The sequence below is a fragment of the Rhinatrema bivittatum genome, chromosome 12 (genome assembly GCF_901001135.1).
Source record: "Rhinatrema bivittatum chromosome 12, aRhiBiv1.1, whole genome shotgun sequence".
NCBI lineage: Eukaryota > Metazoa > Chordata > Amphibia > Gymnophiona > Rhinatrematidae > Rhinatrema > Rhinatrema bivittatum.
Genome location: NC_042626.1, coordinates 21905390 through 21927559, shown reverse-complemented (window position 1 = coordinate 21927559; position 22170 = coordinate 21905390). Strand labels below are relative to the sequence as shown.

The 22170-nt window shown below is 44.3% G+C and overlaps 1 protein-coding gene across 1 annotated transcript; it reads left to right on the top strand.

The window, feature by feature from the left end:
- The first annotated feature begins 7116 nt into the window (after positions 1-7116).
- CXCR5 (C-X-C motif chemokine receptor 5) lies at positions 7117-21959 on the top strand. Its single transcript, XM_029574191.1, has 2 exons — positions 7117-7193; positions 20699-21959. Exons 1-2 carry the CDS (start codon positions 7155-7157, stop codon positions 21764-21766), a joined length of 1107 nt encoding a protein of 368 aa, XP_029430051.1. The 5' UTR covers positions 7117-7154; the 3' UTR covers positions 21767-21959.
- The last annotated feature ends 211 nt before the right edge of the window (positions 21960-22170 follow it).

The window sequence follows — 22170 nt, the reverse complement described above, 5'->3', positions numbered from 1 at the left end:
CAGTCACACCCTCAGGACCAGTTTCTGTCTCTCACACACCAATCATCTCCCCAACCAGTCTCTCTCTCTCTCTCTCACACACAAGCACACACATACCAGTCATCTCCCTGATCAGTCTCTCTCACACACACACACATCACCTCTCTGGCCAGTCTCTCTCAATCACACAATGCTCTCGCTCTCTCTTACTTACACACAGGCTTTCAATCACACACATGCTCTCTCTATTTCACTTACACACAAGCTCTCAATCACACACATGTTCTATCTCACTTACAAACAGGCTCAATCACACACATGCCCTCTCTCACATCCATAAGCCAGCCAAAAACATGCCCCATCTCTCTCGCACACACACATTGACCCACACAAGCACCCTCCCTGCTTCACATATACACCACACATACAGAAGCGCCCTCCCTGTCTCACATACACATTACACTCTCACAGAAGCACCTTGCTTTCAGACTTGCAGCATTTTTCACTTTTACTAAAAGTGAAAGTGATGCTCCCAACCATTAAATAAGAAAACCACATTCCTATCAGAAGACGAAATGACACCCTTCCTTCAGGTTCTGTCCTCCCAAGAGACAGCTACCCACATCGTACAGCTTCTCTTGATTTACACTTTCAGGCAATAAAGCAAGTGTCTTTCTTCAAACTATCAGTCATATGATTATTCATGTGTGAGATATGGAACAGAAAGATATCCTTAGTCAGCTTTCCTTTTAAATGGGAAGATTCCAGTCTTAGTCATTTAAAAATATACATTTTCTAAAGGCTTAAAAAAAAAAAAGCAAAACCATTTCAGATTCAAACTATTCAAGTCTTCCTGTTTAAATTATGCTTTAAAAAAAACCCCAAACCCCACCTGGCATCAGTATCTTAAATTTGTGATTTTGCTGAGATGAACATTTTAAATACTTTAATTTATTTTTGCTTTAGTATTTGTCTCTACCCACTTTGTTAAATTTTATTTTCCAGAGAGGGATGCTTAAAATTCAGTAATTTCATCTTTCATCCAACTTTTCAAAAGTTGTGCTACCAGCACAAAATATGTATTATCACATTTCATTTTTTTAAACTGGCAGATTACTTTCTCACATACACCTCACATACACACACACACACACAAAAGCTCCATTCCTTTCTCACATATACTTCACATAAACACACATACAGAAGATCGGCGCAGCCAGTCTAGCTGATCACGTGGCCGAAGAAAGGAAGATCGGTGCAGCCGGAGACTAGGCGCTGAGACTTAGAGGGCGCCGCGGCAGGCAGCCAGCCCCCAACTCGCCCTGCCTCCCCCCAAGTGCCACCCTCCCGACGCCCCTCCTGGTGGTCCAGCGGAGGACCAGGGAGCGATCTGCCGCTCCCGGGGCCTCGGCTGCCACTAAGCAAAATGGCGCCGGTGGCCTTCAGCCCCTACCATGTGACAGGGGCTACTGTGTCCAGGACATAGGATAAACACTATGGATCCCTAAATGCTAGAGGACAGAATTTCATGGGGGTAACTTGCTGGTGCAGCAGTTACTACCTTTAACAGAAGGCATAGAGATTATTACCCTTAACCAATAAGCCTTGATGCTTTTGATGCAACTGCAGAATTGCTCTTTGCTTCAATGGCAGGGGAAAGGGAAATTGAATTCAGACGACAACCAACATGGGCTCTGACTTTTACGGTCTGCGGTACTGATATGCAGACATAAGGGAAAAATGCACAGGACTGCTTCTGTGGGCAAGTCCATAAACAGAACACGACAAGCAGCACTGTCTGAATTTTCAAGAAGGCTTATCCTCTTTAAAGATGTTGCTAGCATAATTGTTTATGGGTTATCATAAGGCTTGGGGATAACTGCACAGAACAGCAGTTATTACCCTTAAGAGATATATGGGAGATACTACTATAAGAAGCTTGCTGGGCAGACTGGATGGACCATTTGGTCTTGTTCTGCCGTCATTACTATGTTAATTATTTGTATTGCACTTACATACTGCTGTAATGAAAAAACCTAATGAACAGTCCCTACTTGGTGCTTATACCCAAGTCAAGAAGACTGACAAACAAGACATACAAAAAACCCCCCAAAATAAAGAGGCATTGAGTTAGAGCAGCAGAGGCAAGGGTGGCTACAGGCGGGGATTATTCAGAGGATCATCAAATATCATCTCAGGTGGCTTCAAGGTAGCCAATCAGTATAATAAAGCAATTGGAAAAGCTAACAGTATGCCTGGTTGCAAAAATGAACTGCACCCCCATGTTCAGTAAAAGCCAATAGAAAAAATAAAGCGTATGGAGGTTTAGGACCATGTATTAAGGAGCTGAACATACTTGAAGTTTAGAAAGCTGGGAGAGGCTCTGGATCAAACATTAACAATTCCCTATCAATACCCCATGATCTAATTTCCTAGTGAAAAACTGTCAATCATATTTTTAAAACCTGACTGACTCCCTGTGACACTGGCGCTGGGTGCAGTGATGGTTTTAAGTTGGATCACTTTCTGAAACATTGGGGCTGGGTGCAATAGCAGTATAAGCTGGGAGACTCACTGTGACACCAGTACTGCGTGCAGTAAGGGCTGTAGCAGGGTAGATTGGGGTGGGGGGAGTCCCTGTGACACCAGAATTGTGTATGGTAATGGTAGAAGCTGGGTGACTCCATGTGCTACTGGAGATGTGTGAGGTAATGGCAGTAGATGTACAAGGTGAGTGAGCCCTTGTCACACTGGAGATGTGTGCAGCATGAGTATTTGATTGTTGAGTATTACATCTCTCTTGCACAGGTAAAAGATCTGATTTAGTTAGAAAATTCAGGGGCAATAATTCACATCTGTACTGATGCATTACAGCCGCTTCTCTCCCCTGCTGCTCTCACATCTTCATGCTTGTCAGATGTGCATGTTCGGTGTGTTTTCCTTTAGAGATTCTCAGACAGAAGAGGTTTTATTTTGCATGTTAGCATCTGACAGGAAGTTTCAGTTCTTGTTCTGACAAGAGGGTCTCAGGGGATGCCACACTAAAGCCTCCTTGCAGAGCAGGGGTATTTTCCTATCACCAAAAACAAGGCAAAGCCTACGCAGAAAAGGGAGGACCTATAACCAAATGTAAATACATAAATAAGCACAAAGATCGTTGTGTCAAAATATTGGTTTCCTCTGGAAGACGGATGAGCCTCCCAGATGCCTCATGATACACTTTCCCGCAATCACACTTCATTACATCACGTAATAAAGCTAAAAGAAGATCAGAAACTTACATTTTCATTCTGGCAGAGGGTAAGGCTGCAGCTGAGACTGTGCTATAAATACAGGAGTATGGAATAGGCAGAGAGTAGTGCACGTGTTACTTAAGAACAAGGCAATAAGAGCATCGATAGGAAGGGGAGGGGGAGGGGGCAGACAGTGCAATGCTAATGGAAGAATAAGAGGCAGCCAGAACAACAGTATGGGGGGAGAACTGCTAGAGCAGGGATCACACTTGGCCACTCCAAGTCCAACTTTTGTATAAATCTGCCTGGCAACAAGCACCAAAGGTCAGGCAAGACACTCATGTGTCCAACGGCCCAACTGAAGGGAGAGCTGCATCTTTACACAGAGGTACAGACCGCACATTAACAGTGCGTTCAGAAAGAGGAACCAGCATGTGCCAGACTGACAACAGTTAGCAGAGAGCAGGAAGCATTTCGCCCAGGCACTGGGGGTGACATGCCGAACCAGAGCTGGGACGCTTGTGGTCAGAAGGGGGGCTATGCTGGGGGTTAGGAAGGAAATGTATCTCAATGCCCTTCTTTGCGCATGACAAATTACAAGAAGTCTGGGTAATGCAGGACGGGGGGTGGACAGAGGAGTATGGAGCCTATAGTAAGAATACTGTATATAAGAAAGAGATGTAATAGCCAACTCTCTGAAGGAATTGGAGAGCAGTCAGACACTGCACCCTGTGTAACTGTTCTCTTTCCTTCCACCAATACCTTGTCAACCAAAGACAAATTTTCCTTACAATAAAGAGTGCATCATTGGCTATTTTTGGTTCTCCCGTGTTTTGGCATCGGGGTAAATTCACACTTTTCAATTGCTTTATGTTCATCTGCTTAGTACATGGTCGCATTTTCAGAGGTCATCACTGCCTCTCTATCTCTTTTAGGTCCAGGATCAAATCTCCCCCCACCCCCGCAGAGTACTCCTGTCCTTAAGACCTTTTAGGGGCCTTTTGTTGTTTATTTTTCACTGCTGTCCGTTGCCCTGCACGGCAGGCATTGTGGACAGGTTTCAGGATCATCCTTCTTGCTGCTTGTCATTTACTGTGTCCACCCTGGGGAAATGTATTTTTAATTACTATCTTTTTACAATTGCCTCTGCGGGGGTCTCGCCATTTACCATCTACTTTTACCTTGACAGATTTGTCTGTTTTCACCTTATTGAAGATCTGCTTGGTCTCTTGCTCCATCCCTCCCGATGCAGCCAGTGCGAAACACGGACCTAGAACGCTATTACAGCAGTCGGTCTTATCGCTTTATCATGCAAGATATGTCTGCCTGCCAATCGTGTGGACCAAATAAAAACTTCCTCTATTTCCACATGGCTCCAGTGTCTGTAGACCTTCTAGTGTTGTTGTATGCAATATTTTGGGGTTGTTTTTTTTTCAAATATGTAAACTTAAATAAAGTAATACTGTCTGTACAATTAAGTTAAAAGTGCAAGCTCACTACTCCCTGCCAAACCAAGCCAGGTGGGCACTGTGCAGGTCCGAGCGGCACCCTGAGGGGAGGGGTGCACCCCTACCTCCTGCTCTTCCCCTGCCTCTGTGTGTTTTGGATGCGGAGCCGATGATGATCGTCCAACCCTGCCAGTGGCTACTGCTACTAACCCATCTTGCGCCACGTGCAGGGGGGAGGAGGGAGGCTACCCGTGTGAGGCGGTGAGGTTTCTGCATCCTGTTAATCGAAATCCTGGGCGATTGCCCAGTTCGCCCATCCCTTAATTTGGCCCTGCTCGAGCCTCCATCTCGTTATTCACCTGTTACGTTTGGCGGCTCGCAGGACGCTTCCGCGAGCCATTGCACCTACCCCGATGCTGCTGGACATTTGGGCCCCTCTTCTGCTGCAAACGCTGCCAGCCTCCTTCTGTGCAGCAGGACACTGCCAGAACTGCCACCTCCCGCGCTTCCCCTTAGGCACACGCGTGCCCAGCGTCCTTGCATTTAAAGGGCCCGTGGCAGGAAAAGGCTGCAGAGCCCCTTGATGATATCACCACCCCCAGCCCTGTAAAAGGGCCCTTCAAATGCCCCTGCCTTGCCTCAGCAACAGCTCCTCCTACTTTGAGTAGTGCATGTTGCCAGTGGCCTTTGTCCTGCGTCCTGTTTCGAGCCTGCCCTGCCTCATCCAGCTTTGTCTCGTCCCCCCAGCCTCATCTCATCCAGTCTCCTTGCCTGCCTGTCAGTCCTTCTGTGTCTGTCCTCAGTCTCTTCCTCATCCTCCTCTGGACTGACCACTGGTTTTGACCTCTTGACTATTCTGACTGCCACCCACCTCCAACCCTTACCTGACTCAGGACCTTCGTCTACACCATCCTTCAAGAGACCATGGCCTGCCGGCCCCCGGAACCCAAGGACTCAACCTGCAGGGAAAGGGGCTGATATAGGTGAAGCCCTAGACCAGTCTCTTGCTAGCCAACCTCCACCAGTGATGGCCTTCAGGGTTCATCCCTTAGGATGCGCCAATCTCACGACAGCTACAAGAGTTCACAACAGGGACATCCCCATAGGGAATATGTTTAGAACACGTTTGCACAACAAAAAAACCCCCACATAAAACTGTATTTTATTATCTTGTCTAAAAGAGTATGGCAGACAGTGCAGTGATATTATAAAGAGATGAAGTGGGAACTGCCTGGAACTGAGTTCCACCACGTCTCTTCAGAAAGGCAGACTAGAAGAGGTTCCAGCTCCTCTCTTCCTGGCAGCCTGCAGGGAAGAGGGAGGTGAGCCTGGAGCAGGCAGAGCAAAGAACATCCAGCCTGCTCCCTAATTCAGCCATTCCCCTCCTGAGATTCTGCCCCCCTCCCATACTATTGTGCAGAGAATGGGGAGGGGGGTGACCCGAGCACCTAGAGAACAGATACAAAAGGGGACTGAAATAGCACAAGTTTCAAATCCGTGAGCAGTAAAGCCGATCATCAAGGCTTCAACTTTGGCTGCTATGCTACTGCTCATAAGTTTCAAACTTGTGCTAATTCAATGTTTTGTTTTGAGTTTGTTTTTTTTTGGGGGGGGGGGGGGGATTTCGTGTCTGTTACCCAGGGCTTAATTTCTGAAAGAACAATCTAGAATGGTATTCTGCCACCTGTTTTCCAGGATCCAAGGAAGTGGAGCAGAGCTGATGTAAATCAGTCCTGGTGGGGGAAGAGCAGCCAGGGGTTGAGCACTGTTAGGGGCTGAGGATGGAGGATCCCTGGGGTAAGAAGGAAGAAGAGCGCGTTCAAGTAGGTGTTTGGAATAGTATGGGTGTGTTCACACCCAGCCGTGGCCTGGACCCCCTTCCCACCACCCAGCTCCACTTCCTTTTTCTCTGCAAATTAAGCCTTGGTGGGAAAAAGAGATTCTGCCAGCCAGTACAGGCTTCTGGAGTTCATATCAAACCATAAGGGAGGCTCCATTGCTCACCATTGGGTCAGGAGGGAATTTCAGTGTTTCACAAGACAATTTCCTGCCTCTCTGGGATCCAATCTTACTCTAGTCCCCTTGCAGCCTCCCTCTGAGCCCTGAACTACGTAGCTCCCGGACCTCCAGCAATGGCAGGTAGAGGCCACGGGTCTCCCATGAGAAGGTTTGTGGTTTTTAAGCGTGCACTTTTACTTACAAGGTGCTAAATGCAATGGATGAGTCAGAGCTCCATCTCACACCTGGTTTATACGTTCATGTTAAAGTTTCACTTATGAACAATTAAAAACAATTTAGCAGAACATCAATGAGCATGGACGCTGAAGGGGAGGAAGTGCTTCTCGGCACAGGAGAGATGATTTGCCTATTTCGATACTTGTAAGCAGAGCTGTTAAATGCTTTGACCCAGGGCTCTCTGCAGACAATTGTGTTCCTGGCTCAGAAAGAGAAGTTTCTCCTTTTTTCATACCCTGAACGCGGTGCCACAGACAAAATGAACATGTATGACATAGAGCTGGATGAAAATGACTGGGTAAGTATTTTGTGACTGGATGTGTTATTTGAATATGGTTATCCCTAATCCAGGTACTCTTTAAAGTGAAGTAATTTTAAGCAAAACCAATGCTTCAGGTCCCTCATGACTTTAGGAGGGAAGGCGTGGATACGGGTTTGCTATGCTCTGATGACCTGATCATTGGAAAGTTGTTGATGTTTCCAAGATGACATGTAAGCCCCCCAGGTAGGATTTTTTTTTTTTTTAATTATATTTGTTTGATTTGTGCTACCAGAATGCGCCTTGTCTGGATATGTTATCAGCAATGCAAAGTTTCTTAGCACAATCTTAAGCACTTTTAAGGGCAGATTGTTACAGGTATTGTATGTTTTTTCCCTCTTATGAGCTTTAATTAAACCTTCTGCCTGTTTGATGCAAGCACCAAAGGGTTAGTTCCACAGGATCTCCCGCCTGGGGTCCTCAGCTTGAAAGCTTGGCATCAGTGACTCCGTCTTTTATTCTTCCAAGGTAATCTGCCTACCTGCATTGTACTTTCATATTTATACAGTGCAATATTCCTATTCTCAGTGCTTCCCTGGAAGAACCCAGGACATCAGGGGCATGTGAGAAGAGCTAGAAGCAGACTTTCATTCTTGGGAGTCTTCTGCTGAAGAACCCGTAGGGAAGGAGAGCTGCACAATTACCTTGCATGAGAGAAGAAATGAGTCTATTGCCTTCTCTGCATTTCTTGCCCGTGTTTAGTCTCGTCCCTCTCCTCAGCACAAGAGCAGGGGGTTACTCACACGAATAATTTGTTAAGGCAGAATTTGGCTTCAGTGACAAAGAATATGTGAGCTTTGCTTTGGGCACATAAACGTATTTCTTCTAGAGATTTAAAACACAAATCTACATGCCAGATAAAGAAAAGAAGCAGTGTGAGGTCTCCGTTGTCTGGGCTGAAGAAATATGTGTCACAACCTTGAACTAATTCTTCCGCTGGATTAGAAAGCTTCAGCCTCCAGCAGCTTTTAAACAGGACAAGATTTTCAAAGCCCAGTTTCATGCAGGTAAATCACTGCTCTAAAACTGACTGGGGCTCGGCCCACGTAGAAATACACCTATAGCCTAGTCTTGCACATACTCTTGCACGGATGTGATGGCGAGGCAGCGGACCAGAGTTGGAACTTATCTGCCTACTGTTTGATTAAAAAAAAAAATATGCGTGCAGATTATGTCCTGGATAAGAGTAAGAACATAAGAACATAAGAAAATGCCATACTGGGTCAGACCAAGGGTCCATCAAGCCCAGCATCCTGTTTCCAACAGTGGCCAGATACAGATAGCACGGTGTGGGGGTGGGTCTGTGTGTGCATCCCATGGTACTCGTGCGCAAGCTTACATGCATAAAAATTCACTTTGAATATTCGCAGCCAACTAGCCGGTGACAATCTAGCTACACAGCTAAATCCCTTTCAAAACTGGGCTGCCCAGGACTGCGTTATTCCTGACACTTCTCATCTCTTCTTCCAGATTTCCCATTCCCCTTCCATTTATTGACAAAACCCGCCCAGTCTGCTGGGTTGCTCTGGCCTGCGTTGTTTTAGTGTAGGGCATCTGTTAAGCTTGGCTGCTTGCAGGAATTCAATCTTTAGCAAAGTCTCTGCTTTTGGGTCCTGTATCATTCTGAGTAGAGGAGCCTACAAATTTACATACTTCAACCAGCATAGACACAGCATGTTCACTGCTCAAGGGCTTTTAAATGGGAGGAAGGGTGACACATATCACTCCTTTTACACTTAAGCTAGAGCTTGTTTTAACATTTTTTTTTTTTTTTATTTAAATGTTTTTATCTACCGAAAATAGGGCAGGAGTCTGAACATCTAGGGAATGTTTATATTAAAATAAGTGTTTTTAATCTGATTATGTAGAAAAGTCAGTTAGCTGATCTTATAAGCAATAGTGAAAAGATGAGTTTTTAGTGATTTTTTAAAATTCTTTAGTGTTTGCTGTTAAACAAATTTCTTCAGGGAGGGAGTTCCAAAGAGCTGGGCCAGCGACTGAGAAAGCTCGCTTGTGTGTTAAGTCCAGTCTTGCAATTTTTATAGATGGTATTTCAAGGATACATTTGTCCATCAAACGAAGTTGACGAGTTGGTTTGTAAATTCTTAACAATGTGCAGAGCCATATTGAGGTAGGGTGAATTATTGTAAGTATTTTGTATGTGATTGGATATGATATTGGCAACCAGTGGAGGTGTTGTAGAATTGGGGTGATATGATCCCTGCGTGATGGATTGAACAGTAAGTGAGCTGTGGAATTTTTAATAATTTGGAGTGGATAAATAGTGGATATAGGTAAACCTAAGTATAGAGAATTACAGCAGTCCAAACTTGTCAGAATTAGTGCTTGGGTCACAGATCGAAAGTCTGATGGAAACAGCAAAGGTTTAAGTTTTCTTAACATTCGAATTTTATAAAAAGATTTCTTTACAATTGCCGATATATTGGTGGACATGGATAATTTAGAATCAATGAGTGTGCCTAAAATTTTGACACAAGGTTTTATTGTTAGTGCTTGACCTTCAAAAGTACAATTCTTCGGAGGCTGATGTATTGAATCAGGGACTGTTGATAGAAAAATTAGCTCTGTCTTTGATGTGTTTCATTTTAATCTGATATGAGATAACCACGTTTTTATTGATGTTAGGTATAATTGTAGAAGTGAAAATGTTTTCTTCCAGGAATCAATGAATGGGACTATAAACTGAATATCATCGGCATAGATTTTAAATGTCAAATTAAGTCCTGATAAGAGTTGACATAATGGTAATAGATAAATATTAAAGAGAATCGCAGAAAGCGAAGATCCTTGCGGAATACCGGACTTGATAGTGTACCAATTGGAGTTTGAGTTTCCGAGAGTTATTCTTTGGGGGCATTCTGATATGAAGGAACTAAACCATTGTAAAACTCTACTGGTAACCCCTATTCGTTTAAGGTGCAACAGTAAGATGTCATGATTTAAGGTATCGAAAGCTGCTGACATGGCAGGTACAGGGCTGTGAAGGCCTGGTGACTAAGGTTCTGTACAGATGCCCTCACCTCAGGCCTTCTCATATACACGCACCATTCAGCTTAGGAAAAATGGCAATGGATACCAAATGGCAAAGAAAGATGATGACGAATAAGACCTATTGGTTCCATTTTTCCCCAAACCCCATGGCTGGGATGAAATGAGAGTTGTTGGCTTCTAGAGGTTCTGAGAATGCAAGAGATTTACCTCCATTGCCAGAGGGCTTCATCTTCCATTTTGGAGAGGCTGCTGCATGCGCTGACCATTCAGGTGAAAAGAAAAAAAAAAGTGGGAAGAAATTCAGCTACAAGAAGTTACAGTTACACTACAAAGTGTGAACAAAGAATGGAAAAGAAGAGTGAAGATGTGTAATCTAACCAAGAAAGACAGGCTGGCCACAAGACAGACACTACTCAGAGAACACAACCGAGGGAATACGGAAACAGCGAATGCCCTTCCACTGCCTGCAGCAGAGGGCCCTGTCGAAGCCCACCCCAAAACAATGCTAGAATGGACACACACAGCCACAAAAGAGAGGAACAAAAGGAAGGAGCAGCTACTTTATTAAAGTTGGATCAAGAAACAGAAATGGCACACACAAACAAGACCTAGACCCACAGCCAGCAAACTCCATGACAGATACTCATGGGCTGAATCACCACTATCAGGCAGAGGGATCTTCCATCAACCAGCAGAGTATTATTTCCCCCTTCATTTCTGCCTCTGAAGCAGGGTGCCAAGCTCTAACCTATAATTCAGAAGCAGATGCCTAAAATGATCCCCAAAAAATTAGACACTAATTAGTAGATCGAATCCAACAAGTACAAAGCAAACCATTAATCTAGAGAAAGACATATATTCCATAGTACACATCGGCCCCATCAACAATGTGGGTGGACTTTACTGTTCTCAAACAGAAAGACAGGAAACAAGGTATGCCAGACACACCAAGGACAGTCCTCCTCATCCCAGTATTGGTCTTGGAAGAGTAGCTGCAGTCATGGAGGCAGGTGGAAGCTGGGAGTTATGGGGGAAGTGCCGGCCCTGGCTGCCAGCTTCTCTATCAGGTGATGAGCATGAGCACGTGATACCTGCCGTTATATACTGTGTCCAGTGCCATCACTAGGGCAGCTCATTACCAGCATTTACAAGGTCTATAATCTCTTTACCGTGCCAAGGCACAACTAACAGGCATCCTGTGCATTTTGGTGATTCTACACAGTAGGCTTTAGAGAAGACACTGGCTCCCAATTAAATTCAGAATCATGTACAAAGTACTAACAACTATTCACAAAACCATTCACAATCTCATGCCCTTGGAACTCAACATCCCGTTTCAGCCACATTTACCCTCCAGACCGGTAAGATCCGCTTACAGAAATACCCTCTTTGCCCCACCCATTAAAACTTCCTTAAGTAAATGAGCTCTGTCCACTTCAGGCCCGGCTCAATGGAACTCTCTTCCCCCAGATCAAATCTAGAACATTGCCACTTGACCTTCAAAAAGAGACTCAAAACTTGGCTGTTCGGCCAAGCCTTTCATCTACGCATGGGATCTTCTTAGTACGTTTTACCTTCATACCAACAGTCTTGCGCTTAGGTCAGCACCCCAACCTTGCAGATGATCTATCCTATTGTGTTCCTTATCCCTTACCCTAAGTTATTTCTATATGCTCTCAGATCTTCGGCCATCTAATCTCTGGCATCATGAAAGACCCTACTATTTAAATGTTGCTTTGATCCCTGTTCCATTGCTCCAAGTTATTTATTCCTTGTTAAATGTAAAAGCATTCTTACATGCTAGTTATTGTTATATTGTAAACCGAAGTGATATGTAATTTCTTACATGAATTTCGGTATATAAAAGTGTTAAATAATAAAATAAATAAGAGGCCCTGGCAAACTAGCCTCTAAATTGTTAACTCCATGAGTACTGAGATGCATTCCTTTCCATAGCAGTGACAATGTCTGCTGGTTATGGTGGAGAAAGGGTGCTTATTTTTATTTATTTATTAATTCAAATATTTGTAGGCCGCACTACTCCTTGTTCGAGGTGACTAACATCAGAACATGCATAAAAGACACTCAACCAAATACAGACATACAGGTCTGCAGCGTATTAGGTATCCTCTACATCTAATGTAGTGCTGAAAGTAAATAACCAGCTGGAGAAAATAATTAAACCAGCTAAAACGGCAGGACTGGGTACTGCTGGGCCTAACAGATTACCAAAAGACTGTAGGCAGTACCAATTATCGGGAAAAGAGAACATGCCTAACCCTTTCTGCGTTCCCCCTTCCCGTAGGTAGATACCATTCTCCTCAGGATTCTAACGTGCTAAGGCCTCTCTGAAGAGATGCCATTTCAATTGTCTTTTTTTTTTTAAGGTAGAAAAACTGGGCTCCTTCCGAAACAGCTCAGGTAGGGCATTCCAGAGCTGGGGTCTAGCTAGTGTGAAAGCTTTCCCCTGACGCTCTGAAAGTCTAATTAGACACGTAGAAGGGATGCCCAGCAGGCAGCAGCCCGCCATCCTCAGGTCCCCGGCCAGTCGATAGATCGTCAGGAGTGATCTAATGCATAGTGGCACTTCGTTACTACAAGCCTTGTGCATCAAAGTTAAAACTTTACATTTTAATCTCCACTGAGCTGGGAGCCAGTAGAGACATTGAACAACAGATGTAATACAGTCATTTCGGGCTGTTCCAGTCAATACTCATGCTGCAGAGTTCTGGATTAATTGTAATGATCTGAAAGCTGACATGGGGAGACCAGGGTAAATGGATTTACAATAATCAGGTTTCAAAAGGATAGATGATTGAAGAATTATTCTGAAATCTGTCAGTCTCAGGTACAGTATTAACTTACACAGGATTCTCAATTTAGAAAAGGCACTTTTTACTACAGATTTAATTTGTGCATGAAAAGATAGGTTTGATTCAGTTGCGACTCCCAAGTTCTGTACTTGGTCTGCAATTGGAATGGCAATGTTGCCAAATTGAAAACTTACTTGGGGAGTGGGATAAAGGCAGAACCCCCTTGATTATTTATTATGATTTCTTAAATTGACTGTTCCCTGCTCCAGGCGATGTACAAAGCTTTAATATAACACAATAATATAGCACAAATAATACACAATTATGGTATGAGTGCTGGAGATGTAGGGTAAGTGATGCAGTGCTGAAGCTCTAGTGGCCACTGGCCAGTGCCTTTGCCTTGCCACCTTGCAGGATTTTGAAGCTGAGGATTTCTTGGTGTGTGAAAAAGGAAAGGTGGGTGGTCAGTGTCCTGTAAATGCTGTTCTTTCATGGAGAGGATGGCTGTAAGTGAAGGATTCAAAATAATAAAGATTACATAGATGGGGACAACTTTATTTTTATACCTTTGGACACATACAGGCCTTGTATGCCAGCAGTTCCTCATGTCCTGCAGCTTGCTTTGTTTTCTGATGCTAATAAGTAGTTTTGGGGGTGCTGTCCTGGGGTTTCCCCACTGATTCCTATGGGACTAGGGTGAATAGGTATTTCAGAAAGTATGCAAATGAGGTAGTGTGGCAATAGACGCGTGGGCAGGCATTTTTTGTGTTTAAACCTTTAGATCTCATTGACATCATACTAATGAATAATTTTTGGAACTTTAGCCCACCTTTCCAAATAATGCTTCAGTGGCTTAAAGCATTTTTAGATTCAGGTCCAAGCATGCCCAGTGTGATTTCCCCACCTTTTTCTATAGAAAACCTACATAATCCACACGAATTTGCTTGTCCAAAAAAATATAATTGAGGCTCTTGCATAAGAAAATGAGTCAGCTAATGCATTTCACAGCTCAGAGTAGGACAGGTCTGAAATGCCTTTGTAATCATTCATTTTTACCCAATATATCTTCCCGTGGAACCTCTGCTCCGCTGAACAAGTATTTTTATTCACTAGCCAGAATGAATAGTTATTTGCCTTGGCCTCAAAAATTTGGTGAATCAAGCCCATTGCCCTTAGCCTCTGTGCAGGAACACAATTACACACTTTAAATCTGTAACTAAAAAAAAATAATAATAACTTGTTAAAGAAAATAAACACCCTCACAGCAAAAACAAATTATACTAAAAACTAAAGAGCTGCGGATCTCTTTCAGATGGATAAATGATAAAAGAATAAATGATCACAGCCTGGAACTAGCAGAACTTTCTTGATAAGGTGCAAACCTTTGTTGCAATATAAATTGAGGAGTGGAGAGAAAATGAGCTTCTGCATTAGTGAGGGGAAAGGCAGGAGTTAGATTCTACTGAGTGTTGTCTTCTCTTGGAAAAACATTTACAATGACACTGTTATGTTTACACTGCCTCGAAGCACCCTCTCATGCCCAGCCAGGGAGCTTCTAAAATAAACCTCTATTAAGAGAAAACAACTGTTAGGAAGAAATTGCTTTGAGCGATGTTAGGGATAGGCAGTTCTGGTCCTGGAGTGCCACGAGCAAGCCTGGTTTTCAGAGCCTCCACAATGAATATGCATGAAGTATAATTGCATGCACTGCCTCCAGTGCATGCATATTCATTGTAGATGTCCTGAAACCCAGACCTGTTTGTGGCACTCCAGGAGGACCTGCCTAGCCCTGTGCTACAGGTTGAAAGGAAGTCTCAAATATTCATTAGCCATCACTGCTGGAGCACTTGACACCGAATGACTAAATAATTAGTTTAAATTTAAACACAACTATGCTCAGCTGGGTGTGTGAACCACCATTTTTAAAGCTATAGTATGTACTTTAGTGAGAACGAGTTACTTGCACTGTACTTCTGCTTTTCTGCATTCCAAGATGCATTCTGACGACTGACTCAAAGGACAGCCTCACCCTACCCCTCTGAAAAAGGCACAAACATTTTTGCTCTGACATCCCCTGGACTAGGTGGCAGCTGAATCATTGTGTGATATAATAGCACATGCGCCACGATGCCAGCTGCCCTAGCAGTGCCCCTGGTCCCAGTCATTAGTGCTGTTACACAGCTTTATTTCTCATTCTTCCTGGCCTGGATGGTAGAAAATGAAATGGACACAGGAAGGTAATTTTCAAAAGCCACTTAAGTGGATAGATGGCTATTAACCTAGGTAATTTTTTTTTTTTGAAAGATGCCCATCTTCGCTGCGGTGTTGTATAATTCATGCACTTTTGCCTGCGTTCCGGGGGAAGGGGGGGATGAAATACTGCACGCGATTTTCGCATTTTCAAAACTACTGCCTGAGTTTGGAAGGCAAACAGAGACAGTCTTCTCACAGAAGACCGGAGGAGAGGCTGTAGGATCTGACTATGTACACCCTAGAAGAGAGGAGGTGCAGGGCAGATATGATGCAGTGCAGCAGACCTTCAGATACCTGAAAGGTTTTAATGATGTGTGTTCCTCGAATCTTTTCCAGAGGAAAGCAAACAGAATTAGGGGGTCACGATATGAAACTTCAGGGGAGATAACTTGGAACAGTCAGGAAATATTTCTTCATGGAGAGGGTGGTGGATGCCTGGAATGCTCTTTAGAAGAGGTGGTGAAGACGAAAGCACTAATCAAATTCAAAAAGGCATGGGATGAACACTGTGGATCTCTAAAGGCAAGAGGATGGAAATGAAGAAAAGGGTGCATGGGGGAAACCTGCATGGAGCGGCAGCTGCTACCTCTCACGGAAGGCATGGGGATTACTATCCTTATCCAATGAGCTTACATGATTTTGATGCAACTGCATCGTTATGCACTTCGATGGGGGGTGGGGAAAAGGGAAATTGGATTCAGATGACAACCAACACTGGGCCCTGACTCTTACGGTCCAGGATACTGATCCACAGACATTATGGAAAAAGCGCAGGACTGCTTCTACGGCCAAGTCCAAAAGCTAAGCTGTAGCATTGTTTGTATTACTAGGAAGTTGTACTTTTGTTATGGGTTGGATAGTTGCTTGGTTTTGATTGTTAATATTACTATCCTTAATATAAGGCTTGGGGGTAACCTGCAATTACTACCATAAGAAACTTGCTGGGCAGACGAGATGGACCATTTGGTCTTTTTCTGCCGTCGTTACTATGTTATGTTAAAAAGGCAGGTGCAAATCTCTGCGGGCACTTTCTCCCTAATTTTCAGAGGGAAAGCATGCGCATATGAGAACTGCCGCACAGACTTTACAACTACCTGGATACATTTGAAAATTGCCTCCATTGTTACTAAAGCCTATTCAAATAATAAAAAAAAGGAAGTCATCCTTAGAGCAGTTTTACAGCCAGCCTGGCACAGGAAGAGAGCTCCCTTCCTAGGAGTGGAGGGGACATGGCCTTCTACGTACTTTTCCAAGCACTACCAGAATTCTGCTGGAAACGTGTCAGGCTTTCACACAGAGATCTCTTGCTTGTTCTGATGGATCTGATGGTTTCTCAGGTGCAGACAATGCTGGAGGCTCACACATGTCTGCTGCAACTGAAACCATAAACATTTTCTCTCTGAGCTCTGGGTGTATTCCCCACCCACGCTGTGCACCCTTGCTGCACTGTCTTGGCTGCGTTACAGTAGGCTGGAGCACTAGAGTGAAATTTAGCAAAGATCCTGTCCAAGCTTATACACCACTATCAAGCAGGCACTACAATGCACAGCTTCTGCCCTGTCTATAAGACAGGAGAACACAAGAGTGGATGCAGGGCTCAAGGCTCCTAGTTGCAGCTGTTACTGTAGTATAGGGGATGGAGTAGAAACACTGACTCACAGCTCTCATCAGAGCGGTGTAGGAGAGCTGGCTGGAGGAATGCTGTGTAAGCCCCAGATCTGCTGATGTAAGAATGCTGCTTGTAGGCAAATTCTTTCAGGAAGTGTTGGAGAGGAGAGTTTCTTCACCTAGTGGGGGTCACAAAGAGCAATCCAGCTCATAGGTTCTTCAACAGCACTGCAAGGCAATGGTTCCCAAATCTGTCCTCAGGTCACTCAGCCAGTCAGGTTTTCATAGTATCTGCAAAGAGCATGCATGAGCTATTTGTACTGCCTGCACTGGATGCCGACAGGTCTCAAAGCAGATTCATTGTCAATGAGTTATTTTCTATGATTTACCACCTTTCTATATGTATGCAAATATATCTGATGAATATTCAGTTCAAGCACCTCTACTTTAGGGTTGAAGGGCACCACATGACCATAAGGAATGTGGCAATACCCTAAAATACAAATGCACCAGTAGATGTGAACTTAACTATACTCCATCTAATATAATCACTTCTAGTGGCATTGATGCCTGCTTAAAAAGTGGGGAATCTTTCATACTCAGCTTTCGCACATACTCATGTAGCGGCAGAGCTGCTGTTTGTAATCATCAGTTTGTCCTCATCTGTAATGCCCAAATGCTGTGCAACTTAGTTCTTCTTTTTTTAATGTTTTTAAGATGCAGATAAAACAAATCTGTCAGAGCTGCAGCATGGTAACTATTCCAACTGCAATTCCAAAGTCTTGCTTTGCAATTGGAAAAACTGACATGCTGCAGTTCTGATCGATGTTTTAGCTGCATCTTAAAAAAATATGAAAAGAGGAACTCAATGACACAACATTTGGACCTTGGTGTCGGGGGTGGAAGAGATGATTATAAAAGAGCACCGCTATGGCTACATGCGTATGTGCAGAAGATGAGCATGAAAGATCCCCCACATCACCTCACTTTTTGATAAGCAGCCATCAATGCCAAGAGAGGAGATTATATTAGTTGGAGATAAGGAATTGGAGCAGCACTAGGAGCACCTGCTCCTGGTAGGGAATGATGCAGCACTGTCTGACTGTAGGGAATGGTGCGGGAGCATATGAGTGTAGGCCAAAGCTTCACAAAGCAGTTCTGGGGACCAGGGGCAGATTGGCCTATCAGGGAATCGGGCATCCCCCGGTGGGCCGGTCGCGCTAGTCACGTAGTCTGTCGAGTGCGGCCGTGACAGAGCCGCGCTGGGCAGACCACGTGGTATCTCCTGGGCCGGCCTGGGGAATCCGCCGCTGCTGGGGACCCTACAGGCAGCTGGGTGTTCAGGATACTCACCATGACGATGCATGAGACAAATTTACATACATTGGAAACCCAGTAAATGCAGATTTATCTCCTGCCTATTCATTGTGGAGATTCTGAAAACTCGACTGGCTGTGGAGGCAGCAGGGCAGGTTTGGATAACCCCATCATAGGGAAGGATGTAAATTGTACGCAATTGTTGTACACCTCCACACGCATCTTTGTGGTGATGACGATTTATAAAATTTAGAAAAAAAGAAATAAAGATAGGAAATGGTGCAGGAGTATTGACTCACTGTAGGGAAAGGTGCACGAGTACTAACTGATTGAAAGGAATAGTGCAAGGCATGGTTTAGGAGTGCTGACTATAGCGTAAAGAACGGAGCACGAGCAGTGATTGACTGTAGAGCTGAATAAGCACAAGGAATGGTGCAGGAGTGCTGACTCAGCTTAGGGAATGATGCATGAAGCTGTGCTGACTCACCCTAGGGAAGGATGGAGGAGCACTGACGCAGCATAGTGCAAGAGTGCTGACCCAGTGTAGGTAATGGTGCAGGTGCAAGAACACAGAGTACAGCAGCAGGGGACACAGCTGTTAAGGTGAGCAGGCAGGAGAAAGGATCACATCTCAGCCTCCTGCATTCCCTGCTGGGCTGGGCAGACCTCTTTCAGAACACAGGGCACACACCAGTATCTCTTACTGGTAATTGGTCCAGATGTACCTGCTCCCTCTCATAGCTGTAGTGTATACCCTTCCCAAACCATGCCCTACTCCTGTCTGTTGCTGTAGTTTATCAGCAGCAAGTGGTGCATTTGGAAACAGTGAAACTAAGAGAACCTTGAAGAGTTGCTGCTTGAACTCTTTCTGGTCCTCTAGATTGCAGTTTCTTCTCCTTCAACTTTCTCTTTCCGGCTTCTGCTGCTTATTGCACAGGTAGGAAGTTCAAACTTTGCATACAGGCAAGTGGATTTTCAAAGCGTTATGAGGGGGCAGGGCGCACCCATAATGTAACATACACCCACATAATATTCTACATGTATGCGAACTCATGCTTGTCTTGTCTTAACGGCCCTGCTATGCACATAAAATAACTCACAGCAGCTCTTCACAGGGCGTAAGGTGCGCAGGTTAACTTCCGGAGCATGCTTGTGAAAAACCAAAAAGCATGACTGCGAGTCTCCACCCGCTGGGATGTCTCTCCCCAGTACTCTGAAATGACGCATGGACTCTTGCGTGCAATTTTTTTAATAGTCATTTGCAAGCATAAAGTCGGGCCCTCATAGTCCAAACTAAGCAAACATAATCAGATAAGCCACATTTTTTTAAATTTCAATTGGGTGGGAGGGGGGAGGGAATGGGTTCCCAAAATTTAAAAATGTTCTTTCGCCCAAATTGAATTAAACCATATAGCAAGGGCTTTTGAAGAATGGCAATTTAGAATCTGATCTTAGAACTGATTTTTTTTGCTTTTTCAGGGTACGTCAGTAAAGGGGTTCACTGCCACGTCAAGAGTGCATTTGTAGCAGAATCTAGTCGCTTAACTAGGTAGTTAGGAAGCTACATCTCACAAGGGGGAATTTCCCTCCCCCAGTGGCTAAATTCAGCCAGCCCGCTTGGCTTAAGTGACTAAATCGAGCTGCTTAAAAAACCTGGCATCCCTAGTGGCAGGATTTGTTAGGTAGAAACCTAAAGCTCGCTCTCAGTGCTAGGCACCCACATTTCATGAAAATAGTTACAGGCATAAATCTAGCCAGCCAGATTTCAGTCTTCCCTTTTGTAAAAAGTAAAACAAACAATCTTCAAAAGAGGAAAACAAAATAATTAATTTTGAAAGGTGCGAGACTGTCAAATTCCAGACTCGCTAAGCCTTTCGGCCATCACAGTCTATGTTTCTATGTGAAAGGATGGTCTCGTGCAGAAATCCATCTATTCTAGCCTGCGACAAAGGCAGCCGCACTCTGCTTTTTCTTGGTCTGTTAGGACCTTCTGTTCTTTGATAATGAGGGAAACATTTGTCCCTTGAAAAACAGGACTTTTGACTTGAGCTCATGTGCCTAATAAACAGAGAAAAAGAAGCAGACAGTAGGCTCTATATAAAGTGACAACGCACCTGGTTTATGGTCTAATAAACCAGTCTTGGTTTCAAAAGAACCCCATGCCATGCACTGTTCTACACCGGAGTCAGTCTGGGATGTGTAACACCTATCTTACTATATCCACACCATCAGTTAATTGTAGTAGGCTTGTACTGGAAAGCTTTTTGCACGGATGCATCAACAGACACAGGTTAAACTTCTCTTGCCAGTGACAGGTTTTTCCACTTGTGAGCCACAGAGATCTCCCTACTACCAATGGTAGTCCGGATAAGGAAGAGTTGAGACCATGCTAAGTCAAATTTCTGGTGGAGAGAGAGACGAGATGAACTCCAAGAACAAAGCATCTAAGTTTGACTTTTCTGTTTTGTTTTTCTTTTGCAGGGATTTCCAACTTATGAACCAGGTTATGAATTCAACAGCAGTTCTAATGACTATGTCTGTCTTGGAGTCACTGCCTCCTCCTTGGGCACCAACAGTATCCAGTCTTTCCAAAAAATCTTTATCCCTTTGCTCTACATCTTAGCTTTCATCCTGGGCTCGGTGGGGAATGGGCTGGTGCTGCTTGTCCTGAAGCAGTATAAGAACGCCCGCACGACGACTGAGAATTATCTTCTCCACTTGGCTGTGGCTGACCTCCTGTTGCTCTTCTCTCTACCCTTTGTGGTGGTTGAGACCACGATTGGCTGGATCTTTGGGCTTTTCCTATGCCGAACCATCAGTACCATCCATAAGATCAATTTCTACTGCAGCAGCTTACTGCTGGGCTGCATTAGTGTAGATCGTTACTTGGCCATTGTACACGCAGTCCATACCTACAGGAAGCGGAAGGCAAGCTCCATCCACATGACCTGCCTTGTCATCTGGATTTTCTGCCTATTGCTCGCTCTGCCATATTTGTTCATTGTTGAGGTAAAGACAGACAACAACAACATGAGCAGCTGCACATTTTCTGAGTTGAACTTCCAGAGCAACGGCTGGTGGCAAGCCAGCCATTTTGTGCATCACTTTGTGGGTTTCCTGATACCCATAGTTGTCATGTGCTTCTGCTACTCAGCCATTATAAGAACCTTGTGCCAGTCTCATCGCTTTGAGAAGCAGAAAGCAGTGAGAGTTGCCATTGTGATCACTGGAGTCTTCTTTATTTGCTGGATTCCCAATAACATTGCCATCTTCATGTACACCCTGATGGAACTGAAGGTAATCTCAAGCTGCCGCTTTCACCATCCCTTGTCCATTGCTATCATGGTGACAGAATGCATTGGCTTCCTGCATTGCTGCCTCAATCCCATCCTGTATGCCTTCATTGGGGTCAAATTCCGTAATGACCTGATCCGGATCCTGCAGAAGCTGGGCTGTCTGAGCCAGCACACCCTGCAGCGTATTATCCTTCTAGACAGGCGGGGAAGTGGCACAGAATGTGAGACTGCAACATCCTTTTCTACTTTCTAATGCACCTTTTGTGCTTGGATAAAGAGGAGCTCAGGGCAGCTGGGGCTGTGACTTTTCCTAAGGCAGACTTTGGTTAAAACAGAAAGAATAGATACTGCCAGGATAGGGCAACACCTTCTCTTGCCCGGAAGAGCTTAGGAGGACTCTTATAGAAAGACAAGGAGAGATCAAGTTAAAACAGAATTTAGTTACATCTAGGATGAAAGATCTAGACTGTTGCCTTTCATATGAGTTCTTGACTGTCCTCCTTCTGCCAATGCCTCTTAATATATCTGCATATATGTGTCTGTTTGAGATTTATGTCCTTTAGTGTGAATACCTTCAGATCTATGGATTTTTTTTTTTTTATTTTGTGAGACCTAAGTGTTTCTGCTGAGATTCATTGAAAGCACATTTATCATATC